The sequence below is a fragment of the Petromyzon marinus genome, chromosome 52 (genome assembly GCF_048934315.1).
Source record: "Petromyzon marinus isolate PM22_M1 ecotype Great Lakes invasive population chromosome 52, UKy_Petmar_22M1.pri1.0, whole genome shotgun sequence".
Taxonomy (NCBI): Eukaryota; Metazoa; Chordata; class Hyperoartia; order Petromyzontiformes; family Petromyzontidae; genus Petromyzon; species Petromyzon marinus.
In genome coordinates this window covers 4,605,809-4,631,672 of record NC_133718.1, presented here as the reverse complement: position 1 = coordinate 4,631,672, position 25,864 = coordinate 4,605,809, and the positions used below count along the sequence as shown (strand labels likewise).

General features: G+C 47.4%; 2 protein-coding genes and 1 non-coding gene across 3 annotated transcripts; 2 read left to right on the top strand and 1 right to left on the bottom strand.

The window, feature by feature from the left end:
- MICOS13 (mitochondrial contact site and cristae organizing system subunit 13) lies at positions 1–5,766 on the top strand. The gene is made up of 4 exons (XM_076075157.1): positions 1–158; positions 2,197–2,365; positions 3,836–3,887; positions 4,121–5,766. The coding sequence occupies exons 1-4, from the start codon at positions 136–138 to the stop codon at positions 4,216–4,218; spliced, it is 342 nt and encodes a 113-aa protein (XP_075931272.1). The 5' UTR covers positions 1–135; the 3' UTR covers positions 4,219–5,766.
- A 2,906-nt stretch (positions 5,767–8,672) lies between these two features.
- Positions 8,673–25,621, top strand: LOC116953616 (ciliary microtubule associated protein 1B-like). The gene is made up of 5 exons (XM_032973974.2): positions 8,673–10,075; positions 19,072–19,182; positions 20,827–20,937; positions 21,714–21,858; positions 22,345–25,621. Exons 1-5 carry the CDS (start codon positions 10,027–10,029, stop codon positions 22,676–22,678), a joined length of 750 nt encoding a protein of 249 aa, XP_032829865.1. The 5' UTR covers positions 8,673–10,026; the 3' UTR covers positions 22,679–25,621.
- LOC116953672 (U6 spliceosomal RNA) lies at positions 9,255–9,362 on the bottom strand. The gene has a single exon (XR_004404620.1). It is a non-coding gene; the product is annotated as a U6 spliceosomal RNA (small nuclear RNA).
- Positions 25,622–25,864: the final 243 nt, after the last annotated feature.

The window sequence follows — 25,864 nt, the reverse complement described above, 5'->3', positions numbered from 1 at the left end:
CTCGGTGAACGCGGATTCTGGGAGCTTCACCTCGGGGTGTTGAAACCCAAGAAACCGCGCCGGTCCGCTGTTGGTCACCAGTCGCCAGCCCGCGAATCTCACTTCGCCGACAGAGGCTCCGAATCGCGGGCCCGCATGGCTCTCTTTAAAGCGGCGAAGTAAGTGGAGGCTGCCGATAGGCGTAGCGACGCCTTTTTAAACATCGTTGCAACATTTTGAGGGTAACCTTGAGAGGCGAACTTGACATTCACATGACACCTGACGGCTGACCAAGTAGGCCCACAGCCGGTGCCTTAGGGCTTGCCTAGATTTGATGCCGTCGCCAGGCGGCGGTCGCCCAGGGGGACCGCAAGGCCGAGCCGCCTCCCTCCTTACGGTGTCTGCTAATATTAACGTTTACCGTTATTTAGATAATTTGAGTTTATTGTTACGTTTGTAAAATGCTACTTTGTCCGTGGGTATTGTTTGTGACGTTTTGCTGGCGCTGATGTGAGACGAATGTTAAGCGAGGCATATGTCGAGGCTTTTACTGTGCTCTAACTATGAATACAATACGTAAATTTGAACACGTAGTAGGCTTTCGCTAACGATATACACAATAGAGGTTGCTTTTGGGGGGTTATATCGCGTAAATATAAATGTGTCGCTAAACTCTCCACCACCCGACACACCAAATTAGTAAGGGTTGTCACGTAAACAGAACATGTCAATTCGTTACTAGTACAGCACACCCGGTGTGTTGGAGAGCAAAGCCACAACATTTTAAATCTAAGTACGACGTTTCGCCGGTAATTACAACTGGCTTCATCAGAGGGACATGCCATCTTGCTCTCCAACACACCGGCGTGCTGTACTCGTAACAGATTGGCATTTTCTGTTAACATTACAAACTTTATTAATTGGCTGTGTCGGGTGCTGGCGGGTTTAACGACACATTTTAATTTACGCGATCTAATCTCCCCCCCACAAAAAAAACCTGTATTATGAATAATACGTACATTATTGCAACGTTGCAAGATGCCGAATATCGCTTGGAAGTATGCGTCTTACACGTGTTCAATACGTTTTTAATTCGCTTATCTGCTGCACGTCGACGGTTACTGTTGTAAAATCTGTTTGTGATGATCGTGTAGCAATAGTAATAGGTAGAATCACAATTGTGTATTGCTGGGCAGTATAGATTATCACGCATTGTCCATGACCAATTAACCCGGAATGGGGCCTGATGAAGGCAGTGATGAGAAGGAAACTGGCACTATGTGGACACACATTTAGGGTGAACACCATACCGCGTCAACCCGTACAGTTTGGCCCGTATTCTTGTCCAGGGAATCTTGAGTTTTTCAGGTCCATACAGCGTACAGCCGTTTCATTACGGGCAAAAATGTTTTTTTTGTCTTTTATGTTTCTCCCTTGTGATGGGACTTTGTAAGGACGAAGGTTGAGATTTATAAGGGGCACGGGGTGACCAATAAGGTCTGAATTGGTCTGTAATAAGGTAGGGCACTGACAAGGGGTTGACAGGTATGGAACAACAACAGGGAAAATGTCAAGTGCGTTGTTCGGAATAATGGAAGGAACCGGACAGATGGGAAGACTTCACAGAGAATGGCTTGATGACGACACAAGAGATCGGTGCCAGAAAGATGTGGCAGGTACTTGAGCATATTGGCACCAGACAGAGGCAAGTGGAAACAAATGACCAAATGTGCAGTGGACACGTCACGAGCTATCTGCCCATAGCTCGTGATGTGATGTGTGCGGCCTGATCTCGAAAGCTAAGCAGGGATCTGAGCCCTCGATACTGATTTGGATGGGCCACCACCATGTATTAAACAGGTCGTGATTATAGGCTGCTCTGCTGCAACGTTTTGGCCAACAGATGGCAGCGGTGAAGCAAGCTCAATGATTATACCGAATTGCACAACTAGGCTTTCACCAACGGCAGTGCATAAACAATAACCCCCTTTACTACTGTCATCTCTTAGCAATAGCGGTGGTGAAGGACGTGATAGGAATATAGGTGCCAATAATAATGGTAACAGTGGATATTATAATAGTGGTCATCGTGATGACGTCTCTTGTGATGGTCATTACGGTGATAATAAATACTATGGCGATGACGGCAGTGATGTTAATAATATATGTTATGAGTTATTCTCGTGGTTCTAACGGCAATGTGACTTTGCCCATTAGGCTGAGCGTTAAGCTGGGGTTGGCTGGAGGCGCCGTGTACGTTGCGAGCTCACAAGGCGTGTTTCGTGATGGCGAGGATGGGGAGGGAGCCCTCTCCCGCCTCGGGGACACAGTCAGCCCCGTGCTGAATAAATACTTGGGACCGTACGTGGGCCCTTACCTGCCAAAGGTGGGAACATAGCACTCGGAGCCCAGGCATCCAATACTCTTATGGCCATGACATAACAGTGCACCCTAACACCACACACTCACTGTGCTCTCCATATGTCAACACCCACCCACGGAATCCTTGAAACTTGGATGATGTTTCCTCTGCCACTCTTGTGACGCGAGATTACACCCACTTCGTCATCAGCACCCACTCGGATGCCCACAGCAACCCATGGTGGCTCGTAGGCACGTAACGGATGGTTGATTGTACGTATGTATGGGTATTCTGTATGAATGATTCACCTTCCCCCCTCCACTTCCCTGCCAGCCATTATATGAATTGTTACAATTCTGAGTTATAATTTTATGCACGAGTCGGTACTTTTTTAAAAATATATACGATTTTTACTGCCTCTATTGCTTCTCTTCATTCGCTATGCGTCAACATTTACTTGAGGTTAGTATGCACCATGCCGCTAAACACTTTAGGTCCAACTGCGTTGGACTAACCATAACAGTTATTGCATTAGGCTGAATAGAATGCACTCATGTTTTATGTGTAAAGAAATGTATCTACTGTGGAAAGTCACCTGCTGTCCCTTCGAATCGAATGTGTAATCAGACTTGAGCGGAGCTGTCTCGATTGGCCGATTATGTTGCATTGTGTTTCGTGTAGCCTTGAAGTCCCATCTTTCACACTGCAATACCCTAAAGGATGCCACCAGGAGGTGCTCTGTTCATGCTGTTTACTGCTTGGCATGTGCATTTTCTGAGGCCAGCAAACGTTGTTGGAATGCGCTCAATGCCAACATATAAACAGATAGTTATACTTGCTGACAGTTCATCTTCCGTTGAGTAGCCTATCCCAGATATAAACATGGATATATCGAAGTCATTGATTCTGGAAATGTCATGCAACTCAATGCTAGGATTCTCATGCGATAACTTTGCAGACTGGCGTGGTTACTGATCTGTCTGCTTGTTTAAAAACCTCAAGATATGGCACTAGCATGAATATAAACAGGGATTAATTGTATATATTGCCACAGTGTGACAGGGCATTATAGCCTGTAAAGAACACAATGTGTTTGTGAATGTTAAATGGAAGGCTTTGCATTCTGTTCTGAATGTAACGCACACACACATTCTAGCAAAAACAAAAAACACGCAGGACTTTGTACAATGTTTATCCCGTATTTATTTTAGTCCTATTGCACAACCCGCTCCGTCAAAGATTTGTTGTTTCATTTGGTTAGTCGTTACTCAGTTTAGCTCCGTGACCCGTGGGGAATTTTCACTGAATATTTCAGCGCAACATAAATAAAGTAACGTTTTGTATTTCACCAGGAATCTTAAACCTCCAAACTTTTTTGGTTTTTATGTTCGTGCCAAAACGTGTTGGAATCCATCTTGTTACGGCTCACTTTGCTCAGTCGCCCCAGGGTGTTTATGAAGCTTGTGCCGTAACTCACCGTGTGACAATTTGCAGGTTCCCAGTGGTGTGGGCGTCTGCGAAACAGTGAAATCTGCCTGGAACTCAGGTATTTAAAGCTCAAACAACTTGACCACCGCAGGTTTTAAACACATATAGGCGCGCCCTGCTGGAGTTTCGGCACGCGGACTTCCGTGCTGCCGCTAACGCATCAAAACACTGCGGTCGCTTCGCAGGCAGCTTGCTGCGCGTGGCTTGAGACAGTACCGAAACACGTTGTGAGAGAAATGAAATTGAAACCGAACGTTATCTTGGAATGCCCATGTGTGTTCCCAACCGCAGGCGTTCACACCTCCATATTGGCGCTGTCGAATCTGCCCCAGCGATCGGGAGAGTGGGCGGGCCAGGGCTGGACCTACGTGCGTGACCTCGTCAAATGACCGTCAGAGTGCGACCCACCTCATCGCACCTCTCGCTCACAGTCAACATCGTTGTTCTTTTTTTTTCGTTATTATCAGGCAAAGCTTTATTTGGTTTTTGCACGACCTGTGGTTATACATCAACTGACATGCGATGGTGCCAAGACTGCGGCACGTGGCTGGATGACCGGTTAGATTTAAACTACGTGCGAGAGGTGCTATGTTTCTGAATGTTGGTGGATATTGTAACTGGGCCACTGCCTGGCGGTGGTCATCACCATGTAGGTTTTCACTTAACTACACATACACATTCGAAAGACCTTAAAAACATATCAGGAGACAGAGTGTGTCATCAGTGGCGTGCCGAGACGTGGTTGGCATGAGCTCTGGTGCAGGGAATGAAATTGGATGCCCCCCCTCCCCGCTGCCATTGTTACATTTTGCTCCTCCCACTCCCATTGTATCCCCGTGCCTGGGCAAGTCTGGCTAAGTTGGCTCTAACGCAGTTGCCCTGCCTGCACACCCGATAGCTACGCCCATGTGCATGACATTGATCGCCACATTTTTATCCATTCTTAGTGTTAATTCATGATGCTCGGGTATCCGTACACACACGTGGGTGCGCAGGTTGCGTTCGGATTCCCAAATGAAAAGTAATGAAATCGAGGCTGATACGAGTTGGCAACCTTCCCGCAAGAGGTGCAATCGGCAGGTGCAATCGAAGAGGGCACGATTTCTACGTCGTTGCATAAGTCTGCGCCATCTTCGCTTGCCTGCTGTGACCACACCTGCCCAGGGGGAACAATTCAGACCCAACGTGAGACCGTCTTCTATGCACCACCCATCCCCTACCACCCTGTTCTCCTACCACGCACACCACACAGCGACCGTTGCCGTCCACGTTTGCGTCTGGAGAGAAGAAGCCTATGCTGTTTATAATGATAATAGATTTTTATTTTTAAAAGCGCATCAAATGGGCGCAAAACTATCAGGCTCGTGTGACGGGTTCCCGTTTTGCGTCGAGCACGTGGGAGTGTGCGAAACAATACTTGCACTGCCATCCGAGTGGGGAGCACTCGCGATTCCGGAGAAGTGACTGCGCAGTTGGCCGTGGCGTATCGACGCTACCAGTTGGCAAAGCAATTCCAACGCTTCCCGTTTAATCTTTAACAGATGCTCTTCATTGACCGTAGGACATCGCCAACACTTTCTGTAAATGATGAGAAGATCATCCAGCAGAAAAGTGTGTGCAGGCTGGATACAATGAGCAATATTACATGCATACGGTGATTGTTATCATAGGCTGTCTTTCCATCTTGCCTTGCATGAGACATGGCATGACCACACTGCGTGTATAATGCACACGGCCTTGTTTAAAACCACCGAATTACATTACTTTTGGCCGCAGTAGGACAATGAGACAACTCTATACTGGTTTCATCAATGTTAGGATTAATCACTACAGTATAGCCATGGTTGTCCTTGGTGTTTTATTTTTTGGATTGGTGGCATTGTTGGAAATCGCATTTGGGACGTTGCATACGGCCTCTGAATAAACTCTTAGGATGACACTGACTCTTGTGTGTAGCTGGGTGGATGACTAACAATATAAAAGGCTGTGTGGTCCTGATTAGTTTAGCCACGGATTGGCTTCTGGTGTCAAGCGATGGATTGCTTAGATGTGTACGTAGAGTTCACGGTGGTTCGCGACTAATGTGGGCGATGGTCCGGTTGGATTTTCCACAATCGAATGCTGTTCTTTCTTTGGATTTGTACCGAAGGTCATGGGGTGGATCTGCAGTGAGACGCGAGGATTCAATATAACACGGGCCGGCGTTTTTTTTTTAAGGTTAGATTACATCCCTTAGGTTTTTCAGTGGGATCGGCGATCGGATGCTCCCTCTGAGATGTCGGTGTTCGCCAAAATCTCTTGCCATTTCTCCCAGGGTGCAGAAGCCGAAATGTGTAAGAGGGTTATGTGCCTTTGCTCAAGAACGACTTGCTCCATTTCAGGTGGGGATTGGGCGGGTCCCGTAGTCTTCATGGATGGGTTGGCCCCTTGATGAGTCTGCATTCACGATTGGCTCGCGCAGTGAGAGTCGTATATTCTTGGGTCTTTCGGTAAAGTCACGTGGATGGGTTCAAAGAAAATAACAAAAATAATAAAAGAACGCAAAAAAACTACGACGTTTCGATCGCAACACAAAGCGGTCGTCTTCAGGAAAAGGGGGCTTCGCTTCCAAGGCAAATTGTTTAGAAGGGTTTGAAATGGGCGTAGCTCAAATGTCAGCAGCCAATGATAATGTAAGTGGTGGGCAGCCAACCCCTCAGTGGTTGGTTTTCCACCAATCAAAGGGCTGCCAGGTGGAAGTTAGCATGTTAATGAGAGATTAGCATGTTAATGGGAGATTAGCATGTTAAAGAGAGATTAGCATGTTAATGAGGGATCGCAGAGCCACAACCAAGAGATAAGCGCGAAGTGGCTGTGTGAGTGTGAACCCTGTGAAAGCGCAAGTTTGAAATGGGCATAAAGCACAACTCACATCTGATGGTGGTAGGCTGGAAATATCATAGCCAGCTATGACTTAAACTGGTTGATAACGTCCTTCAAATGATTGCTCAGTTTGTACCCATCTTCTCGGTTGAAATTGTGTCTGTATTCAAACAATGATCAGCCACGGCCAAGGTATTGGTCCTTCCGTGTTTCAGATTTGACATTTGGGCTACGCCCATTTCAAACCCTTATAAACAATTTGCCTTGGAAGTTAACCCCCTTTTTCATGAAGACGACCGCTTGTGTTGCGATCGAAACGTCGCAGTTTTTTAATTAGTTTTATTTTCTTTGAACCTATCTACGTGACTTTACCGAAAGACCCAAGAATATGAATTCCTGCAGTCACGAAAGCTTTATAAACCACAGATACGCGGAATCTGCTTCACAGCGGACTTTCAAGATCAGGTGATGTTATTCTAAAGAACAAAAAAGCGTAGGGATTGTGCGCTGCCATCGCGGTCGAAATCTGCCAAGTTCGAAAACTCGACTCGCAAATGACTCAAGTTGGTAAAAGCCACATGGGCATCATCGCGTCCCGCTGGCAGACCGAGTGGCCGCTTGCACAGCTGGTGGTGTGCCGCGTTCTCCTTGCGATGCCACCGGGACAGCTGCCGCTGGAGGTTGACCTTGGCGAGACTGCTGCAAGGGCACCTCGAGATGTTCTGCATTGGAGTCGCGGTATACATATTCAGCGTTGATGGTGACGCTGACGAATTTACACGTCACTTTTTGGTATTTCATAGCTGCATGAAAGAAATGTGCCTTGAGTGTTGCTTTTAAACCAATGGCTGTCTTTGTACATTGTGCCCGAGGGACTATTGGGAACACTTGACGATCTTCAGTTCGACAAAGGAGCCTTTGTCAAAGAAATTGTAAAAAAAAAATTTAAGCACTTTCCACCGATATAAACGCTCTCTTTGTTTAATGAGCCGGGTTCGTCAAATTGGAATGGCTCCAACGTGCCACCTGGATTATTTCCTCGGTTGATTTGTCCCGATGGAACCTTTTCCAGAATTCGTTAAGCCCTATTTTTGTTTTTAAAGTATTGCGTAAAGCAGTGGTTCTTAACCTTTACTGCGGCCCTTGCACCCCTTGCATTCTCAATCGTTAAAACAACCTCAGTTTAACACGTAGGCTTTTATGAAAAAACAACCTCAATAAAAAAGACCTAAATACATAGGTTTGATGAAACACAGTAGTTGTACTTACGTGCCCGAGCTCAATTTGTGTTTAGATTATTTACCTTCGACAAAAAAAAAACTGGCCACGTCTCGCATTCTCCAGAATAGGGCATCACGCACTCCCACATGGGGTGCGTGTACCCCAGGTTAAGAACCACTGGCGTAAAGTAGTGTATCGTCGAGACCACAATGATCTATATACACTTCTGGATGAAGGCCTCCCCCCAAACCGTCACGGTATGTCACAGTCTTGTGATGCAGCGATCGCTCAAACACCTGCGTACAAACTCAATTGATAGCTCCCGTCTCCGCTGTGGAGGTCTCCTTGGTGACGATCCCCCCTTTAGGCTGCCACTCTGTCGTTAGTCTCGGCCACCGGCCATCGTCCGCTTCCAGTCGTGGCTTTCTAATATCGGAAGGAAGAGCGTTCCAGACGGCCGCAGAAGCGCATCCGAAAGCACGCGATGCGATGGCAAGCAGGATTCATGACGTCTCCAACTTGCATTCACGTTCTCTAAACCATGTGTTCCCCTTTCTGCCGCACAGTATAATTACAAACATTAACATCGACACGCTTTGTCCTTGTTAGTTTGGTTTAAGTTACGCTGCTTTAGAGAGTATACATTGATATTCTTAGTTCTTTCGGTAAAGTCACGTTGAAGGGAAACAACAAAATAATAATATATATAACAATAAATTTTTTCGCGACGTTTCGACCATAACACAAACGGTCGACCGTTTGTGTTATGGTCAAAACGTCGTGAGAATTTTTTATTGTTTTATATATATTTTATTATTTTGTTGTTTCCCTTCAACGTGACTTTACCGAAAGAACTAAGAATATGAATTACTGCAGTCACGAAAGCTTTAAATCAAAATTTAGAGTCTACATTGGTTTAGACTACTGGTTTATATGATTGACACTGCGTTTTTAGTAGGTTAGTGTTGACTGGTCACGAGTTAATATCCTATGCCTGATACAATTTGTTAAATTAAGCCGTAATATTGTACACTGGTTCCGATGCGTCTCTCTGGTGCGTCTGTCGGTGCGCTTCTGCATGTGTCTGTAAGGTGTATTGTGTCTCAGTCTGTTTATCTATGTCTCTCCGTCCATCTCGATGTGTCTGCGTCTCTCAATGCCTCTCTAACCACACCTTGTCTGCCTCTGTATGTCTCTCCGTCTCCCCGTATTTATTCCTCTCTCCATCTTCGTCTTTACGTGGATGACTCCTTCATGATGTCTGCGTCTCTATTACTCCTGTTTCTCCCTGTTCATCTCTGTCCGTCTTTCTCCACCATCTGTCTTTCTCCCTGTGTCCACGTTGCCTCCACTCTGTCTCTCGAATTTGCGTGTCGTCCTTGCGCAGGGGGCCATGCTAATCTTCTCTGTATCGTTCCAATTTTAGTTTATGTACTGCCGGAGCAAGTACTGTCTCTCTCTCTCTGTGCGTGCGCGTGTGTGGCTACCGCTCTCATTGTGTCCGCACGTGCGCCTACCTCTCTCTCTCGACAGCTATTCAGACGCCTCTGAATATCGATGTACAAATGGACAGGCGATGTGGATGGTTGGGTGGGTGGATGGACTGCGAGTAGACGGACGGACAGTCGTTGTCTCTCGCTGCTCAAGTGAGTTTGGCTCCGAGCCCGGCTCGCTCGCTCCTCTCCACAAGCCGTGAAACCCAAGCAAGGCAGAAAGGAGGAGGGAGGGGTGGTGGTGGTGTGTGTGTGTGGGATGCCCGACAACCCAAGCTTCCGCAACTGCTCCGCTAATCATCCATGCGACACCAGGCAACGGTAACCAGGGTGACAATTGATTGCAGACCGTCGGGAGCAGTTGAACCAACAAATAGTTTGCCAGCAAAAAACTCTTACACCCCCCCCCGCCTCTTCGTATGCAAGGCTCTGTGGGGAGCGGCAGCGGCGGCGGTGATGGTGGTGGTGGTGGCAGCTATCTTTGCGTGTTTTTCTTGTTAAAAAATTGAAATTGAACGCAAGGCAGCGGTTTAAGTTTTAACAACAACAACATCAGCAACAGCAAAAGAACACGACAAAAAAAGTCGGAGTCAAAAATCGAGAGACCGAGACTCGAGAGGCATGGAAACAACGGAGAAGGATCGCCCCTTGATTTACGCAAAGTTCAGAGGTAAGAAGAAGACGATGGCTTTCGCGTCTGCCGCGATATAATCGAGCGGTCGTTGTTGTGTTTTTCTGATCGCCTTTAACCGGCCGTTCTCGATTGACGAGCTGTGAGTCTTAATCAGCGTCGGGATTTACGTCACCCACGCGTGTTTGTGTGCGTTGGACTTCTTTCGTAACGTACGTAGCCAACCGTGCTAATCGGAGGCGCGCGCGTGTGTGTGTACATTGTACAATTGGTGGTTGAGAGCTGTTTAGATTGCGCCATCGGTGTCGCGGTGTTTAGCAAAAAGCTCTGAACCCAGCGACGTGCACTCGATTCCTGGCAAACGGAGCAATTCTAAATACATTCATTTTTCAATGTAGATCATTTAAAAGTGCGTAGTTCCAGTAGCTTCCCAATATCGGAAGAGCGTTCCAGACGGCCGTACATGGTTCTCGGGAGTGGTGGCACAGTGATTGGCGCACTGAGTTGTGAACCCAGCGGGCTTCGATTCCCGGGCCACATCTAACATCTAGCGGGGACCTGCGGTAGCCTGACCCGTTCCGGGCTTCCCCTAGGTCGGCTCAGCATTAAACGGCTACACGGTGCGATGTGTAAACGTCAGGGTCTTGAGACGCGAGTGTGCTGCTGCTACTGCTGCTCTGCAACTTGCATCCCACTGGGATTTTGTGCACCACAGCGTTGATACGCGGTGCTTTTTTCTGGAAGACTTTTGCTGGGTTTTTTTTCCTGCGTGTTTTTTTGTTTTATGTTTGCGCGTGGTCACTTTAAGATGTTTTCTTGTTCATGTTTTTTTGTTCGTCGCGGTTGCACCCGATTCAAGAGCCGCAATGGCTCACAAGGCTCTATACCTAATAAATAAACTGAACTGACATTAACGCATCGCTAACGGCACGTGGCGCTCACCAAGTGTGTCCATGGCCCACAACGTTGGCGGGGAGTTGGGGGGGCGGGGAGTCTTTTCCATTGTGAATAATACAACGCTCGGGTGCGACGTTTCTTCATTTGCCGGGATGCGTCAGCAAAATTGAAAACCCATTCGCAATGAATTATAAATCACGGGGCTGTGTGGGAGGGGTACGTGGATCAGCGCCGCGCAACAACGTAGCTCGAGTAAATGTTTGTTTTGCTATCGAGCCTAAATTTGCCACTTTTGCCTTATGCAGGTTCACATAGCGCCTTGAATTATATATATAAAAGCGCCTTACACTAGTTTTTTTTATTGTACATAAGATGATAGTGGTTGAAATGAAAGAGCGTTGTTATTAAAAGTGGTGGCGTAGCTATGGCGACAATTACACATCAGATGTGGATATGTACACGTGTGAATATATTAACCTAGCATCCAAAACGTGCCCCGATCTCGTCAAAAGTTGAAGCAGCGTTGAGCTTGCCACAAGCCCTTGGATGTGCGCGATAATAACGAACAATACATTCACGATAACAGGTGTTATAGGCTGCTTCGGAGATATGGTATTTTTGCCAGTACAGGACCGTGCAGCGAAATCCACAGGTGTAACTTTACCACGTAGCAAGCTTTCGCGACCAATATTATTCATAATAAAGCTTTTTTTTTAGATTAGATCGCGTATGTAAAAATGTGTCGTAACCCTCCACCACCCGACACAGCCAGCAAGGTTCGTCACCACGGGTGGACTATTTCAGCGGCTGCCAATCTTTTGGGAGTGTGCGAACACTCTTTTCAACCTCCAAGAAATATCGCGGGGCCACCGAACGCTGCTGCTACTAGCTATTTGAAATTGTACATTTGTGAGGATATCATTAATTTATATTCCGCTGATCCCCCCCACCCTTCCCCCCTCCCCCCCACTTTGTAGTACCCTCACGCACCGATAGGGGTCCACGGTCCACGGGTTGGGAATCGTTACTACGTCACTGATGATGTAGTTACTACGTCAGTGATGATGTAGTTACTACGCCACTGATAATGTCGTTACTACACCACTGATAATGTAGTTACTACACCACTGATAATGTAGTTACTACACCACTGATAATGTAGTTACTACGCCACTGATAATGCAGTTACTACGCCACTAATAATGTAGTTACTACCCCATTGATAACGTAGTTACTACGCCACTGATAATGTAGTTACTACGCCACTGATAATGTAGTTACTACCCCACTGATAATGCAGTTACTACACCACTAATAATGTAGTTACTACCCCACTGATAATGTAGTTACTACGCCACTGATAATGTAGTTACTACACCACTGATAATGTAGTTACTACGCCACTGATAATGTAGTTACACCATTGATAATGTAGTTACTACACCACTGATAATGTAGTTACTACACCACTGATAATGTAGTTACTACGCCACTGATAATGTAGTTATTACCCCACTGATAATGTAGTTCCTAGGCCACTGATAATGTAGTTACGACGCCACTGATAATGTAGTTACACGACTGATAATGTAGTCACTACACCACTGATAATGTAGTTATTACCCCACTGATAATGTAGTCACTACGCCACTGATAATGTAGTTACTACGCCACTGATAATGTAGTTACACCACTGATAATGTAGTCACTACGCCACTGATAATGTAGTTACTACGCCACTGATAATGTAGTTACTACACCACTGATAATGTAGTTACTACGTCACAAATAAGGTAGTTACTACCCCACTGATAATGTAGATACTACACCACTGATAATGTAGTTACTACCCCACTGGTAATGTAGTTACTACGCCACTGATAATGTAGTTACTACGCCACTGATAATGTAGTTACTACACCACTGAAAATGTAGTTACTACGCCACTAATAATGTAGTTACTACCCCACTGATAATGTAGTTACTACACCACTGATAATGTAGTTACTACGCCACTAATAATGTAGTTACTACCCAACTGATAATGTAGTTACTACGCCACTGATAATGTAGTTACTACGCCACGGATAATGTAGTTACTGGGCCACTGATAATGTAGTTACTACGCCACTGATAATGTAGTTACTACACCACTGATAATGTAGTTACTACACCACTGATAATGTAGTTACTACGCCACTGATAATGTAGTTACTACGCCACTGATGATGTAGATACTACGGCACTGATAATGTGGTTACTACACCACTGATAATGTAGTCACTACACTACTGATAATGTAGTTACTACGCCACTGATAATGTAGTTACTACACCACTGATCATGTAGTCACTACGCCACTGATAATGTAGTTACTACGCCACTGATAGTGGTTACTACCGCACTGATAATGTAGTTGCTACGCTACTGATAATGTAGTTACTACGCCACTGATAATGTAGTAACTACACCACTGATAATGTAGTTACTACGTCACTGATAATGTAGTTACTACCCCACTGATAATGTAGTGACTACACCACTGATAATGTAGTTACTACGCCACTGATAATGTAGTTACTACACCACTGATCATGTAGTCACTACGCCACTGATAATGTAGTTACTACACCACTGATAATGTAGTCACTACACCACTGATAATGTAGTTACTACGTCACTGATAATGTAGTCACTACCCCACTGATAATGTAGTTACTACGCCACTGATAATGTAGTCACTACCCCACTGATAATGTAGTTACTACCCCACTGATAATGTAGTTACTACACCACTGATAATGTAGTTACTACGCTACTGATAATGTAGTGACTACACCACTGATAATGTAGTGACTACCCCACTGATAATGTAGTTACTACGCCACTGATAATGTAGTTACTACACCACTGATAATGTAGTGACTACACCACTGATAATGTAGTTACTACCCCACTGATAATGTAGTTACTACACCACTGATAATGTAGTTACTACGCCACTGATAATGTAGTTACTACACTACTGATCATGTAGTCACTACGCCACTGATAATGTAGTTACTACGCCACTGATAATGTGGTTACTACCCCACTGATAATGTAGTTGCTACGCCACTGATAATGTAGGTACTACGCCACTGATAATGTAGTAACTACACCACTGATAATGTAGTTACTACGTCACTGATAATGTAGTTACTACCCCACTGATAATGTAGTTACTACGCCACTGATAATGTAGTTACTACGCTACTCATAATGTAGTCACTACCCCACTGATAATGTAGTCACTACGCCACTGATAATGTAGTTACTACGCTACTGATAATGTAGTGACTACACCACTGATAATGTAGTTACTACCCCACTGATAATGTAGTTACTACGCCACTGATAATGTAGTTACTACGCCATTGATAATGTAATTTACTACACCACTCATAGTGTCGTTACTACGTCACTGATGATGTAGTTACTACACCACTGATAATGTAGTTACTACACCACTGATAATGTAGTTACTACGTCACTGATGATGTAGTTACTACACCACTGATAATGTAGTTACTACGTCACTGATAATGTAGTTACTACCCCACTGCTAATGTAGTTACTACGCCACTGATAATGTAGTTACTACGCCAGTGATAATGTGGTTACTACCCCACTGATAATGTAGTTGCTACGCCACTGATAATGTAGGTACTACGCCACTGATAATGTAACTACACCACTGATAATGTAGTTACTACGTCACTGATAATGTAGTTACTACCCCACTGATAATGTAGTTACTACGCCACTGATAATGTAGTTACTACGCCATTGATAATTTAATTTACTACACCACTCATAGTGTCGTTACTACGTCACTGATGATGTAGTTACTACACCACTGATAATGTAGTTACTACACCACTGATAATGTAGTTACTACGTCACTGATGATGTAGTTACTACACCACTGATAATGTAGTTACTACACCACTGATAATGTAGTTACTACGTCACTGATAATGTAGTTACTACCCCACTACTAATGTAGTTACTACGCCACTGATAATGTAGTTACTACATCACTAATTATGTAGTTACTACCCCACGGATAATGTAGTTACTACACCACTGATAATGTAGATACTATGCCACTGATAATGTAGTAACTACACCACTGAGAATGTAGTTACTACGTCACTGATAATGTAGTTACTACCCCACTGATAATGTAGTTACTACGCCACTGATAATGTAGTTACTACGCTACTCATAATGTAGTCACTACCCCACTGATAATGTAGGCACTACGCCACTGATAATGTAGTTACTACGCTTCTGATAATGTAGTGACTACACCACTGATAATGTAGTTACTACCCCACTGATAATGTAGTTACTACGCCACTGATAATGTAGTTACTACGCCATTGATAATGTAGTTACTACACCACTCATTGTGTCGTTACTACGTCACTGATGATGTAGTTACTACACCACTGATAATGTAGTTACTACACCACTGATAATGTAGTTACTACGTCACTGATGATGTAGTTACTACACCACTGATAATGTAGTTACTACGCCACTGATAATGTAGTTACTGCACCACTGATAATGTAGTTACTACACCACTCATAATGTCGTTACTACGTCACTGATGATGTAGTTACTACACCACTGATAATGTAGTTACTACACCACTGATAATGTAGTTACTACGTCACTGATAATGTAGTTACTACCCCACTGATAATGTAGTTACTACGTCACTGATTATGTAGTTACTACCCCACTGATAATGTAGTTACTACTCCACTGATAATGTAGTTACTACGCCACTGATAATGTAGTCACTACACCACTGATAATGTAGTTACTATGCCACTGATAATGTAGTTACTACATCACTGATAATGTAGTCACTACGCCACTGATAATGTAGTTACTACACCACTGATAATGTAGTTACTACACCACTGATAATGTAGTTACTACACCACTGATAATGTAGTTACTACACCACTGATAATGTAGATACTACGCCACTGACAATGTAGTTACTACGCCATTGATAATGTAGTTACTACACCACTGATAATGTAGTTACTACACCACTGATAATGTAGTTACTACACCACTGATAATGTAGTCACTGCACCACTGATAATGTAGTTACTACGCCACTGATAATGTAGTTACTGCACCACTGATAATGTAGTTACTTTGCCACTCATAATGTAGTTACTACGCCACTGATAATGTAGTTACTGCACCACTGATAATGTAGTTACTTCGCCACTCATAATGTAGTTACTACGCCACTGATAATGTAGTTACTGCACCACTGATAATGTAGTTACTTCGCCACTCTTAATGTAGTTACTACACCACTGCTCACAACGTGTGCGTCCGGCTAAGAGACGCCCAGACGATTTTGGGCGAAAGTCCTGGTATTGTTAAGTCCTGAGCATCCCCTCCCCTACAATAAGGTAACGATGCCGGTTATGCTGATTGACACAGCCTTTGAATGCGCGCAATCGAGCGCACTAACAAGCCGGCTCCAGTGTACTGACCGAGTCAGCCGCCAGGGGTAAGATCGTAGATTCAATACGATCGTCGAGCAATTGAATTTGCCATTCGCGTCGCTGGTAGATATTTCAAAGGTGTTGGTCCGTACGCACGCACGCAGTAGGGAGGCAGACACAGACACACACACAGAGAGAGAGGGCATGAGCCTATGTCCAAGAGTGTGGTTGACAAAGAGGGTTGTTACACTTGCATTGTGCACGCATGGGAGAGGAAGAAACGTGAGAAGGGGGCGCGTTGCGACCGCTTGGAAAGCCCTCATCTTGAGTGGCGTTAAATTAAAACCTGAAACCATGATCCATCCATATCCCCCCCAACCCCACCACCTGCCCCAACACAATCCCCGTCATGCTATGGTCAGAGAGTCCCCACGCAGTGCGAAGGAGGAAAGCGATTGTTGACTATGAGAGCTTCACCAGAGGCGGAGTTTGACCTCTCTATTTGGGGGGGGGGGGGGGGAAGGGGGGGCCGCAAAGGGTTCGATTTGTCCCTCGCAATAGGAATGGCGGTGCATATACAGGGTGCTTCTTCAAACATGTTTTTTTTACACTTCTGAGAATTTGCAACAGTAGCACAAGAAATGTGCGTCCGGGGACCACCTGGAGAAGATTCCAGACACGTTGACATTGATAGCGAGCAAGTGACTTTGTGAAGCTATTAACATACATTTGTTATCACGTAACAGTGTGTTTTACGTTCTTTTTCCAATTGATAATTAGAAGCCGATGTAAGTGTTAACATTTTTTTGAAGCACCGGTAATTATTTTAAAATGGTTTTTTTGGTTTATCTTAATTGTAAACTGCTGAAAATAAATTAATGACGGTGTCCAGTTTTGGGAGGCATTGCCTCCCCCTCCCCCCCCAAACTCGCCCACGACCTTCACCTATGGTGGCTATAGGAGATGTTAACTTCCTCGCCCGGTATACAGGAGGTCGTGGGTTTGATCCCAAACTTCACGCCTGCTGCTGCTGTATATTTGGAGTCTGCGTGTCTCCCTCCCTGTGGTCGCGTAGGAGTTTCTCCGGGTCCTCCGGGTTTTTTTGCCTCTCCACATTTCAGAGTCAACACGCGTTTAGAGTCTTTGGCCGTTATACATCATTTCTACGCGATAAGCCACTTAGTTGAAAAAAAACATTTGTGATAGCCAGGTCGCTTCTGAAAAAACAGAGCCGTATAGGTAGCTCAAGTCGGCCCTTACCTGGCCAAATAAAATATATCTGGTAGAACCTGACCCACCCACCACCCACCCTCCTACCCCCGGGAGAAAACCCATCGACAGGTGTCCCGTTGATATTTCCAAGCCCCCCACGGGCGACTTAAGGAGGCAATTACCACGCGCGTGACAATAGCCCCGCACAAAATGGGCCCGTGTCAACTTCACCACGAGCGCGGGTCCGGTGTTGTCGCTGCTCCTCCTGCTGCGTTTTGTTGAGCGAGAGAGCAAACAGACAGAGAGAGAGAGCCGTGGCTGCATGGGGTGGAGAGGAGGGGGAGGGTACTGGCTACCGCTACAAACGCAAAGAGACACCGTGTGTGCGCGTGTGTGTTTGAACATTGCAAGGGTTGTCACTGTTACCGTACACAAACGGCAACCCCCTCTCGTTTCTGTGAAGCGAAACGACAGGGCCGTGGGGAGGAGGAGGGCGCGGGGGGGACGGACGTGGGCCCTCCACTTTATCATTCGCTGAATCCAAATCGCGGGGCTCATTTCCCCCACTAAATAAAATGCCACCCTCCCCCCAATGTTGGTTTACGGTCGCTGTGCGTTTCGTCACGCTCGCCGATTCAGGTCGAAAGCGCCCGTGCATTCGCTCGTCCGGGTCCCATCCGTCCGTCTGTAACAGGACGGCACTCATAACCCGCATAACGTGATCCAAATATAACCAGTGGTTTCGGCATGGAGTTGCCTTGCTTTACCGAGGACTTCACTCGACAGAAAATCTACCAAATTGATCGGAGGGTTATTGCCCAAAACTTGATGATTAAATAAAAAAACCAGCGCTAAAAGTACAAGCCTTCTAGGGCCAAGGCAATAACCTCAATCGTCGTGCGCTCCCCTTCCCCGCACGATGGAGAGCCTTACAGAACTCATTATATGCATGATTTTCCTTGCTTGTTTTAAAGGGGGGGGGGGGGCATCACGTATGTATGTTGAACTTCTTTCGCACTTTACGTAGCCAACCGTGCTAATCGGAGGTGCGGGGTGAAGGACAACAAACCAAACGCAAAAAGCAGCTCTAAAGAAATGAGTTTACAAACTAAGTGATTTAAAAGTGCATGGCTCCGGTTGGCTTCTCGGAACGGAAGAGGCGTTCCAGACGGCCGCAGGATACGCACCTGAAAGCGCGCGACGACGCGGTGACCGCCGCCTTTGCTTCGACGGCCAGCCAAGAATCCGCCGCATGCGAACGACGACCGGAGTCCGCGCGACGATGGCTTGCGCTCCTGGACGACCTCGGCCAATGCGTTGTGGTTCTGTTTCTCGGCGAGCACTTTTTCCGTGCGCAATCGTCGCCTTCGCCGTTGACGCGCGTCTGCCGTGCTTCAGGGCCGGGGCCTGCCAAGTACAAGCTGCCACCTACGCTGGGCCACGGCGGGCACGACGTCTCGAAGCGCGCCAGCCCGGCCTACACCATGTCCGCCCGCTACGACGACCCAAGTACGCGCGCGGCGGCGAGGAGGGTTCGACACCCTCTCTCGGGACGCATTCCTCCGTCGGTCTTGGTTAGATTAGAACACGTGTGCCCCCGTCGGCCCGAGTCGGTGCTCGCTAACAGCACTGGTCGTGCCATCCCCCCCACCCCCTCCCCACGCATACTCTGATGATCACGGTTGGCTACGTGCGGTGCGAAAGAAGTTCAACATACGTACTCGTCCCAATATCATCTGTGCAGGCTACACGGCAGTGGTCTTCGTTGCGAGGTCCGCGCGACCACTGGCGGACCCAGGTGGCCTTTAGTGCGGCCCCTGACAATACGCAACGTCTTCTTTGGTTCTTTCGGTAAAGTCACGTAGAATGAGAATAAAATAATACATTGATAAAATAAAATAACACAATAAAATTCTCACGACGTTTCGGCCACAACACAAGTGGCCGAAACGTCGTGAGAATTTTATTGTGTTATTTTATATTATTAATTTATTATTTTATTCTCATTCTACGTGACTTTACCGAAAGAACCAAAGAAGATGAATCCTTGCAGTCACGAAAGCTTTAAATCGAAATACACCACGTGTGACAACAACCCCCATCAGCATCGTGCTGTGAAACCCCAAATTATTTCAAGTGTGTGACGGTCCTCACACTGACGTTTTATCGGCGAAAGTTCCCCCCCCCCCCCCCTCTGAAAATTAGTGAAGAATATTGCGACACGGGTTTAGCTGTCCCTGTCTCTCGCTCCAGTTTAGCAATGGAGAGACAAAGGTGGCTGGGCATGGTGCCGGCCACTCTATGCCATTACGAATGATGCTTGCCTCCTCCACAGGTGCTCGCAGCACCTTGTCCCAGTAGTATATGCAAGCCATACGAATGACCTTTGTTCATTGTGTATTCCTCCACTCTCAGCACTGGGGAGACAAAGGCGGCTGGCCACAGTGCTGACCTCACCGCCCCGTTTGTATGTATGCGTGGGAGGGGAGCACGTGACGTATTTAATGTCATTGCCTTGGCCGATAAGGCTTTATACTTTGAGCGCTGCATTTCATCACCAGGTTGTGGGCAGTAACCCTCTGATAAATTCGGTCGAATTTCTGTCGTGCACCGCGCTGACCTTCATAGGTGCTCGACTCAAAACACTTGGCCCACCAGACGCTTAATTTCAGCTTAGTCGGTGGCCGGCACACTACACACACCTGGTATAAACTATTTATTTAAAGTAAACAATTGTTTATTTTACCAGGTAAGGCCCACTGAGCTATGTAGCTCTTTTTCAGAAGCGACATGGCCACAAACGACTGCTCAACGAAAGTGGCTTATCGTGTGGAAATGTACAGCAGCCCGGACGCTCTGAACGCGTGTTTCTAAATGTGGGGGGAAAAACCGGAGGACCTGGAGAAAAATCCACGCGACCACCGGGAGAACACGCAGACTCCAAATACACAGCAGGCGTCAGGGTCGGGATCGAACCCACGACCTCCTGTATACCTGGCGAGATAGTTAACATCTCCTAGCCACCGTGGCACCCTCTCGCTGTAGGGCTGTGGATACCATTTACACTAAGCATATGCCCACCTCCAGTCTTCAATGAGAAATGACGCCCAGGCTCCGCCAGTCCATGCAACCACACCGTCACTGTTCCTCCAGGGTTCCCGATGGCCAAGACTCCCGGACCAAAGTACTACTCCCCGAGCCTCACCCGGCACGGCCTGGAGGGGTCGCCGGTCTACTCGATACAGGGCCGCCACCGCGAACGCAGTACGGCGCCCGCTAACGAGACACACGCTCTAGATGTAGAACAGTCATTTATCTTAACCTGGGGTGCATCACGCACCACCCCGACCCCTCCCCCCACGGGAGTTGTGAGATGCCCCTTCTGGGGGGTGGCAAGACATGGCCAGATTTTTTTTGTACAAGGTAAATCATCGCAAAAGGCAAATTATGCACCACGGGCACGTAAGTTACAACTTCCTCTGCTTCCTAAACCCCCTATGTAGTCATTAGCATTACGCAGTATTTTTTTTGTTAACGATTAAGAACCAAACTGGTGCAAGGCTGTAGTAAAGGTTAAGAACCACACTGATCTAGAGCAGGGATCGACAGCATGCGGCTGTAGAACCGCATGCTACCTTTTGGGCTCCCCCCCCTCCCCCCCGTTGCGACTCTTTGGCTTGCGGGCAGCCGTTTAAAAAAATGAAATCTTAAAAGTAGTTACTACACCACTGATGATTACTGAATTTAATATGCAAGGGAATGGGTCACGGTGACAACAAAGTGTACAGGTATAGGTTACCACGTGGACTTTACATTTTGTCGTAGATTCATGCGTAATTGTTCACAAGTGACTTCTCACGTACGACATAATAATTTAAAACATTTGTAAATCACACCACGTACGCCCCTCTCCTCCTCCCGCGTAACCCCCCCTCCCCCCACCCCCGGTTGAGAACGACTGTGTTAAGGCCTTAACTGGGAGTTGGGGTGGCGTGGTTTGGCCGGCGCGGTGGTGGGATCTTTCTGCCTTTTCTCTCCAGCGCTGGCGTTTCGCACGCCGGGCCCGGGTGCGTACGCGAGCGAGCGTCTCTTCCCGCCGAGCGAGGCGCGCGCTCCCGCCTACTCGCTCGCCGAGCGCACCGCGTCGCGGAGCGTGGACCTTGTACCGGCGCCCAACGCCTACAGGTGAGACCGAGGGGTTTGCGGTGGCTCTCTCTCGGTGTTTTTTTTTTCTCTCCGGGTCCTCCGGTTTTTCCCTCCACGTTTAGAACCAACATCACGCGCTCAGAGTATTTGGCTGCTGCTGTTGCTGCTGCTGCTGCTGCTATAAATCTCTCCACACGACGATAAGCCGGGCCCGGGTGCGTACGCACCATCATTTGTGGCCAGGTCGCTTCTGACAAATAGCTATAGAGCTCAGTGGGCCTTACCTGGAAAAAATAAAAAAACATGTTGAATAAATTGCGCGTGACGTCAGTGGCACGGCTCGGTTTCTGCAGTGAAAAAAAAACCAACCTGGCGCCTCCTGAGCCGCGACAGCCTGGCCCGGCACGGCCCTGGCATGGCTCGGATATGCCAGTGGGGGAAAAAAAAAATGGGGTTCGCGATTCAGCGAACGTCAGCTAATTTTAACACACTGGCTTGGTGGCTTCACGTTCTTTCACCGTTAAGCCTGCCGAGCACGCTGGGCTCCCACCTGCCGCACCGCCGCTCGGCGCCCAGCTTCTCGGTGTCGGCCCGCCGCCCCGTTGGGGGCCACGCCGAGGACCTGGCCCGGACGCCGGGCCCGGCACGCTACGACGCCGCCCACGCCTCGGACCTGCGGCCGCACCGGGCGCCGGCGTGGTCGCTGCAGAGCCGCAGCCGCCTCCCCGGCGACAACACGCAAAAGCCGGGCCCCGGGGCGCACCGGCCCGAGACGTGCGTGTCGGTGACGACGCGCCGCGCTCCGACGTTCCGCATGGGGGTCCGGCACTCGGACTACGTCATGCCGCTCATTTGCTGACGACGCGGTGGCGGTGGTGGTGGCGGCGGCGGCGGCGGCGGTTCACGCGTGCTGCCGCCGGTGCTGAAGCGGAGAGAGCGAATGCTCTTTGGTTCTTTCGGTAAAAGTCACGCGGGTGGAAATGAAATGAGTCACGACGTTTCGAGCGCAGCACAGGCGCCCGTCTTCAGGTGAAAATCGCGACAGCTGAGAGCAGCAACGATGTCTGCTCACTACCCACGTGACTTTACCCAAATAAATTTCGATTTAAAGCTTTCGTGACTGCAAGGATTCATCTTCTTTGGTTCTTTCGGTAAAGTCACGTAGAAGGAGAATAAAATAATAAAATAACACAATAAAATTCTCACGACGTTTCGGCCACAACGCAAGCGGCCGTCTTCAGGTGAAAGGTACAGAACAGACGGCCGCTTGCGTTGTGGCCGAAACGTCGTGAGAATTTTATTGTGTTATTTTATTATTTTATTCTCATTCCACGTGACTTTACCGAAAGAACCAAAGAAGATTTACCGAAATAACCAAAGGGTATGGATTCCTGCGGTCACGAAAGCTTCAAATCAGGAGAGAGCAAAATGGAAAGTGGAAAGGTGGTGAGGCTTGCGGCGGGGAAGAGGGAAGGATGCAGGCGGTTAAGCCCACTGGCTCTCAACCGGGGGGCGCGTGGAACCCTGGCGGTGCGTGGCAATGCTCCAGTGTCTTAGACTGTCACATTCGTTGTGCTTATTGTGCTTACGCTATTGATTTTCATTGTTCATACATTTCTTTCCTGGAACTACGTTGGGTCAAGGCAAGGGGGTACTCAGTTGAAACGAAAACTCAACACGGGGTACAGTGGCAGAAAAAAGAAAAAGGTTGAGAACCACTGGTTGAGCCAACCAACGGCGGAGGCTGCTCCCGAGTTAGCCGAGCAGATGCGAGCACAAGCCCTCGGACTGATCGCCAACCCAATCGACTGTACAACTAGCCACGGCTCCAATTCTGATCACAACCCGCAAGCCTGATTGACTGGCCGTTGGGCCAACATCGCTGAGCCTAGCACCAAGAAACTAACCAAACCGCCACTGGTATAGTCCCTAACAATGACGCTAACCCTGACCAGCTCGTCAATCAGACACTAGTCCTAGTCTACTAATCCTAACCCTTGTCACCCGTCCCAAGCAAAAACACTAACTCTAACCTTAACCATCCACACATTGGTAATAACTAATTATTGAAACTATTTTTGCATTATGCCAGCTAAGGTCTACTGAGCTGTGTAGCTGTTTTTCAGAAGTGACCTGGCCACAAATTCTGTCTCAACGAAGTGGCTTATCATCGTGTGGAAATTTATAGCAGCCAAATACTCTAAATGCTTCTAAGTGTGGAGGGAAAAACCGGAGGACCCGGAGAAACATCCACGCGACCACGAGGAGAACACGCAAACTCCAAATATACAGGCGTCAGGGTCGTGATCAAACCGGGACCTCCTGTATATCAGGCGAGGTAGTTAACATCGCCTAGCCATCGTGATGATGAGAGAGAGGGAAATATGCAAGATCCAAATATACAGCAGCAGACATCGTCAGGGTCGTGATCGAACCCGGACCTCCTGTATATCAGGCGAGGTAGTTAACATCGCCTAGCCATCGTGATGATGAGAGAGAGGGAAATATGCAAGATCCAAATATACAGCAGCAGACATCGTCAGGGTCGTGATCGAACCCGGACCTCCTGTATATCAGGCGAGGGAGTTAACATGTCACCACCATGGCGTTACTGCCCAGACCCCAAACTAACGAACCAACCAGACCAGAGTGCTCGCTCTCCGAATCGGCCAAAGCCGAACTACAACAACCCCCTTCCACGTACCGTATGTAGTAAGTACGTTGAACTTCTTTCGCACCGTGCGTAGCCAACCGTGCTAATAGGAGGTGCGCGGGGCGGCGAAGAAGGAGCTCCTTTGACTTTTTGTTCCCTTTTAAGTTTTGGTGTGGACAACACAAACCTGTCAACCCTTTATCAGTGCCTACCTTATTGCGGACCAATTCAGACCTTATTGATCACCCGTGCCCTTAGGGGCCGTCCATAAATGACGTCACGCACCTAGGGGGGGTTGGGGGGGTCAGACATTTGTGACGAGGGGGGGGGGGGTTGAGAAATGTGACGTCACATCAAAATGCGCAACTTTAAATAAATATAGACAACACGTTCTACTTAATTAAATATACTTTTTAATCAAATGTTTTCTCCTACAACATCAGAGTGCAGCGCCACATTAAATACGCACTACAATGACAATAGTTTAAATCGATTTGAAACATGTTTTATATATTTTTTGGGGGGGGGGGCAGAGCTTTGTGACGTCATATTTGAGGGGGGGGTCTGACTTTTTGTGACGCCGTGTGACGACGGGGGGCGGGGTCAAAAATTGTCCAAAATCGCGTGACGTCATTTATGGACGGCCCCTTATACATTTCAACCTTCATCCTACAAAATCCCATCACAAGGGAGAAACACAAACAAATAGACAAAAACATGTTTTGGCCGTATTGAAACGGCTGCACGCCGTATGGACCTGAAAACTCAATTTCCCTGCACAAGAATACTGGGTAAACCGTATGGGTTGACAGCTGTGACAACACGTGGCCCATCGGAGCGTATGGGGAAGTTTGCGCGGGGGGCATCGATCTAAAGAGTGACTTTATTTTGGTGGTGGTGGGGGGTGGGGCGAAGGTGGGGGGGGGGCTGCCGAATCGAGCACCGTTCCCCCTGCTTGACAACCGTCTAAGTAAGCTTTCACGCGTGGCTCGTCTTGAGAATAACTTATTCACGTCTTGGGATAGTGTTGCATTATACATGCGCCCATGTAGAGCGAAAATACACGCTTTTGGCTTCATCTGTTATGCACGCATACTGTAAATGCTGTATTGTGCACTGGAGTGTGTTCCATTAAATGTTGGTACTGTATTTTCAACAATGAATTGCGTTTAAAGCGAAACGAAACAATACACCCTCCCGGGAAGCTGCCACGATACAATCCGCACACCGGACTTTTCGGTTTCATTTATTTTCAGTTTCATTTATTAGGAGGTATAACCCTGTGAGCCATGCGGCTCTTGACTCGGGTGCAACCGCAACAAAACATGAACAAGGATAAACATCTTAAAGGGACTTGCGCTCCGGAGGTCGCAGGTTCTGTTCCATCTCCCA

Bases quoted from the DNA above. Each gene is read 5' to 3' on its own strand.
- MICOS13 (XM_076075157.1), top strand. From the start codon at position 136: ATGGCTCTCTTTAAAGCGGCGAA. The intron at 159-2,196 runs GTAAGTGGAGGC...TTTGCCCATTAG, and splicing joins GCTCTCTTTAAAGCGGCGAA to GCTGAGCGTTAAGCTGGGGT. The intron at 3,888-4,120 runs GTATTTAAAGCT...TCCCAACCGCAG, and splicing joins GAAATCTGCCTGGAACTCAG to GCGTTCACACCTCCATATTG.
- LOC116953616 (XM_032973974.2), top strand. From the start codon at position 10,027: ATGGAAACAACGGAGAAGGATCGCCCCTTGATTTACGCAAAGTTCAGA. The intron at 10,076-19,071 runs GTAAGAAGAAGA...GCCGTGCTTCAG, and splicing joins GATTTACGCAAAGTTCAGAG to GGCCGGGGCCTGCCAAGTAC. The intron at 21,859-22,344 runs GTGAGACCGAGG...TTCACCGTTAAG, and splicing joins CCGGCGCCCAACGCCTACAG to CCTGCCGAGCACGCTGGGCT.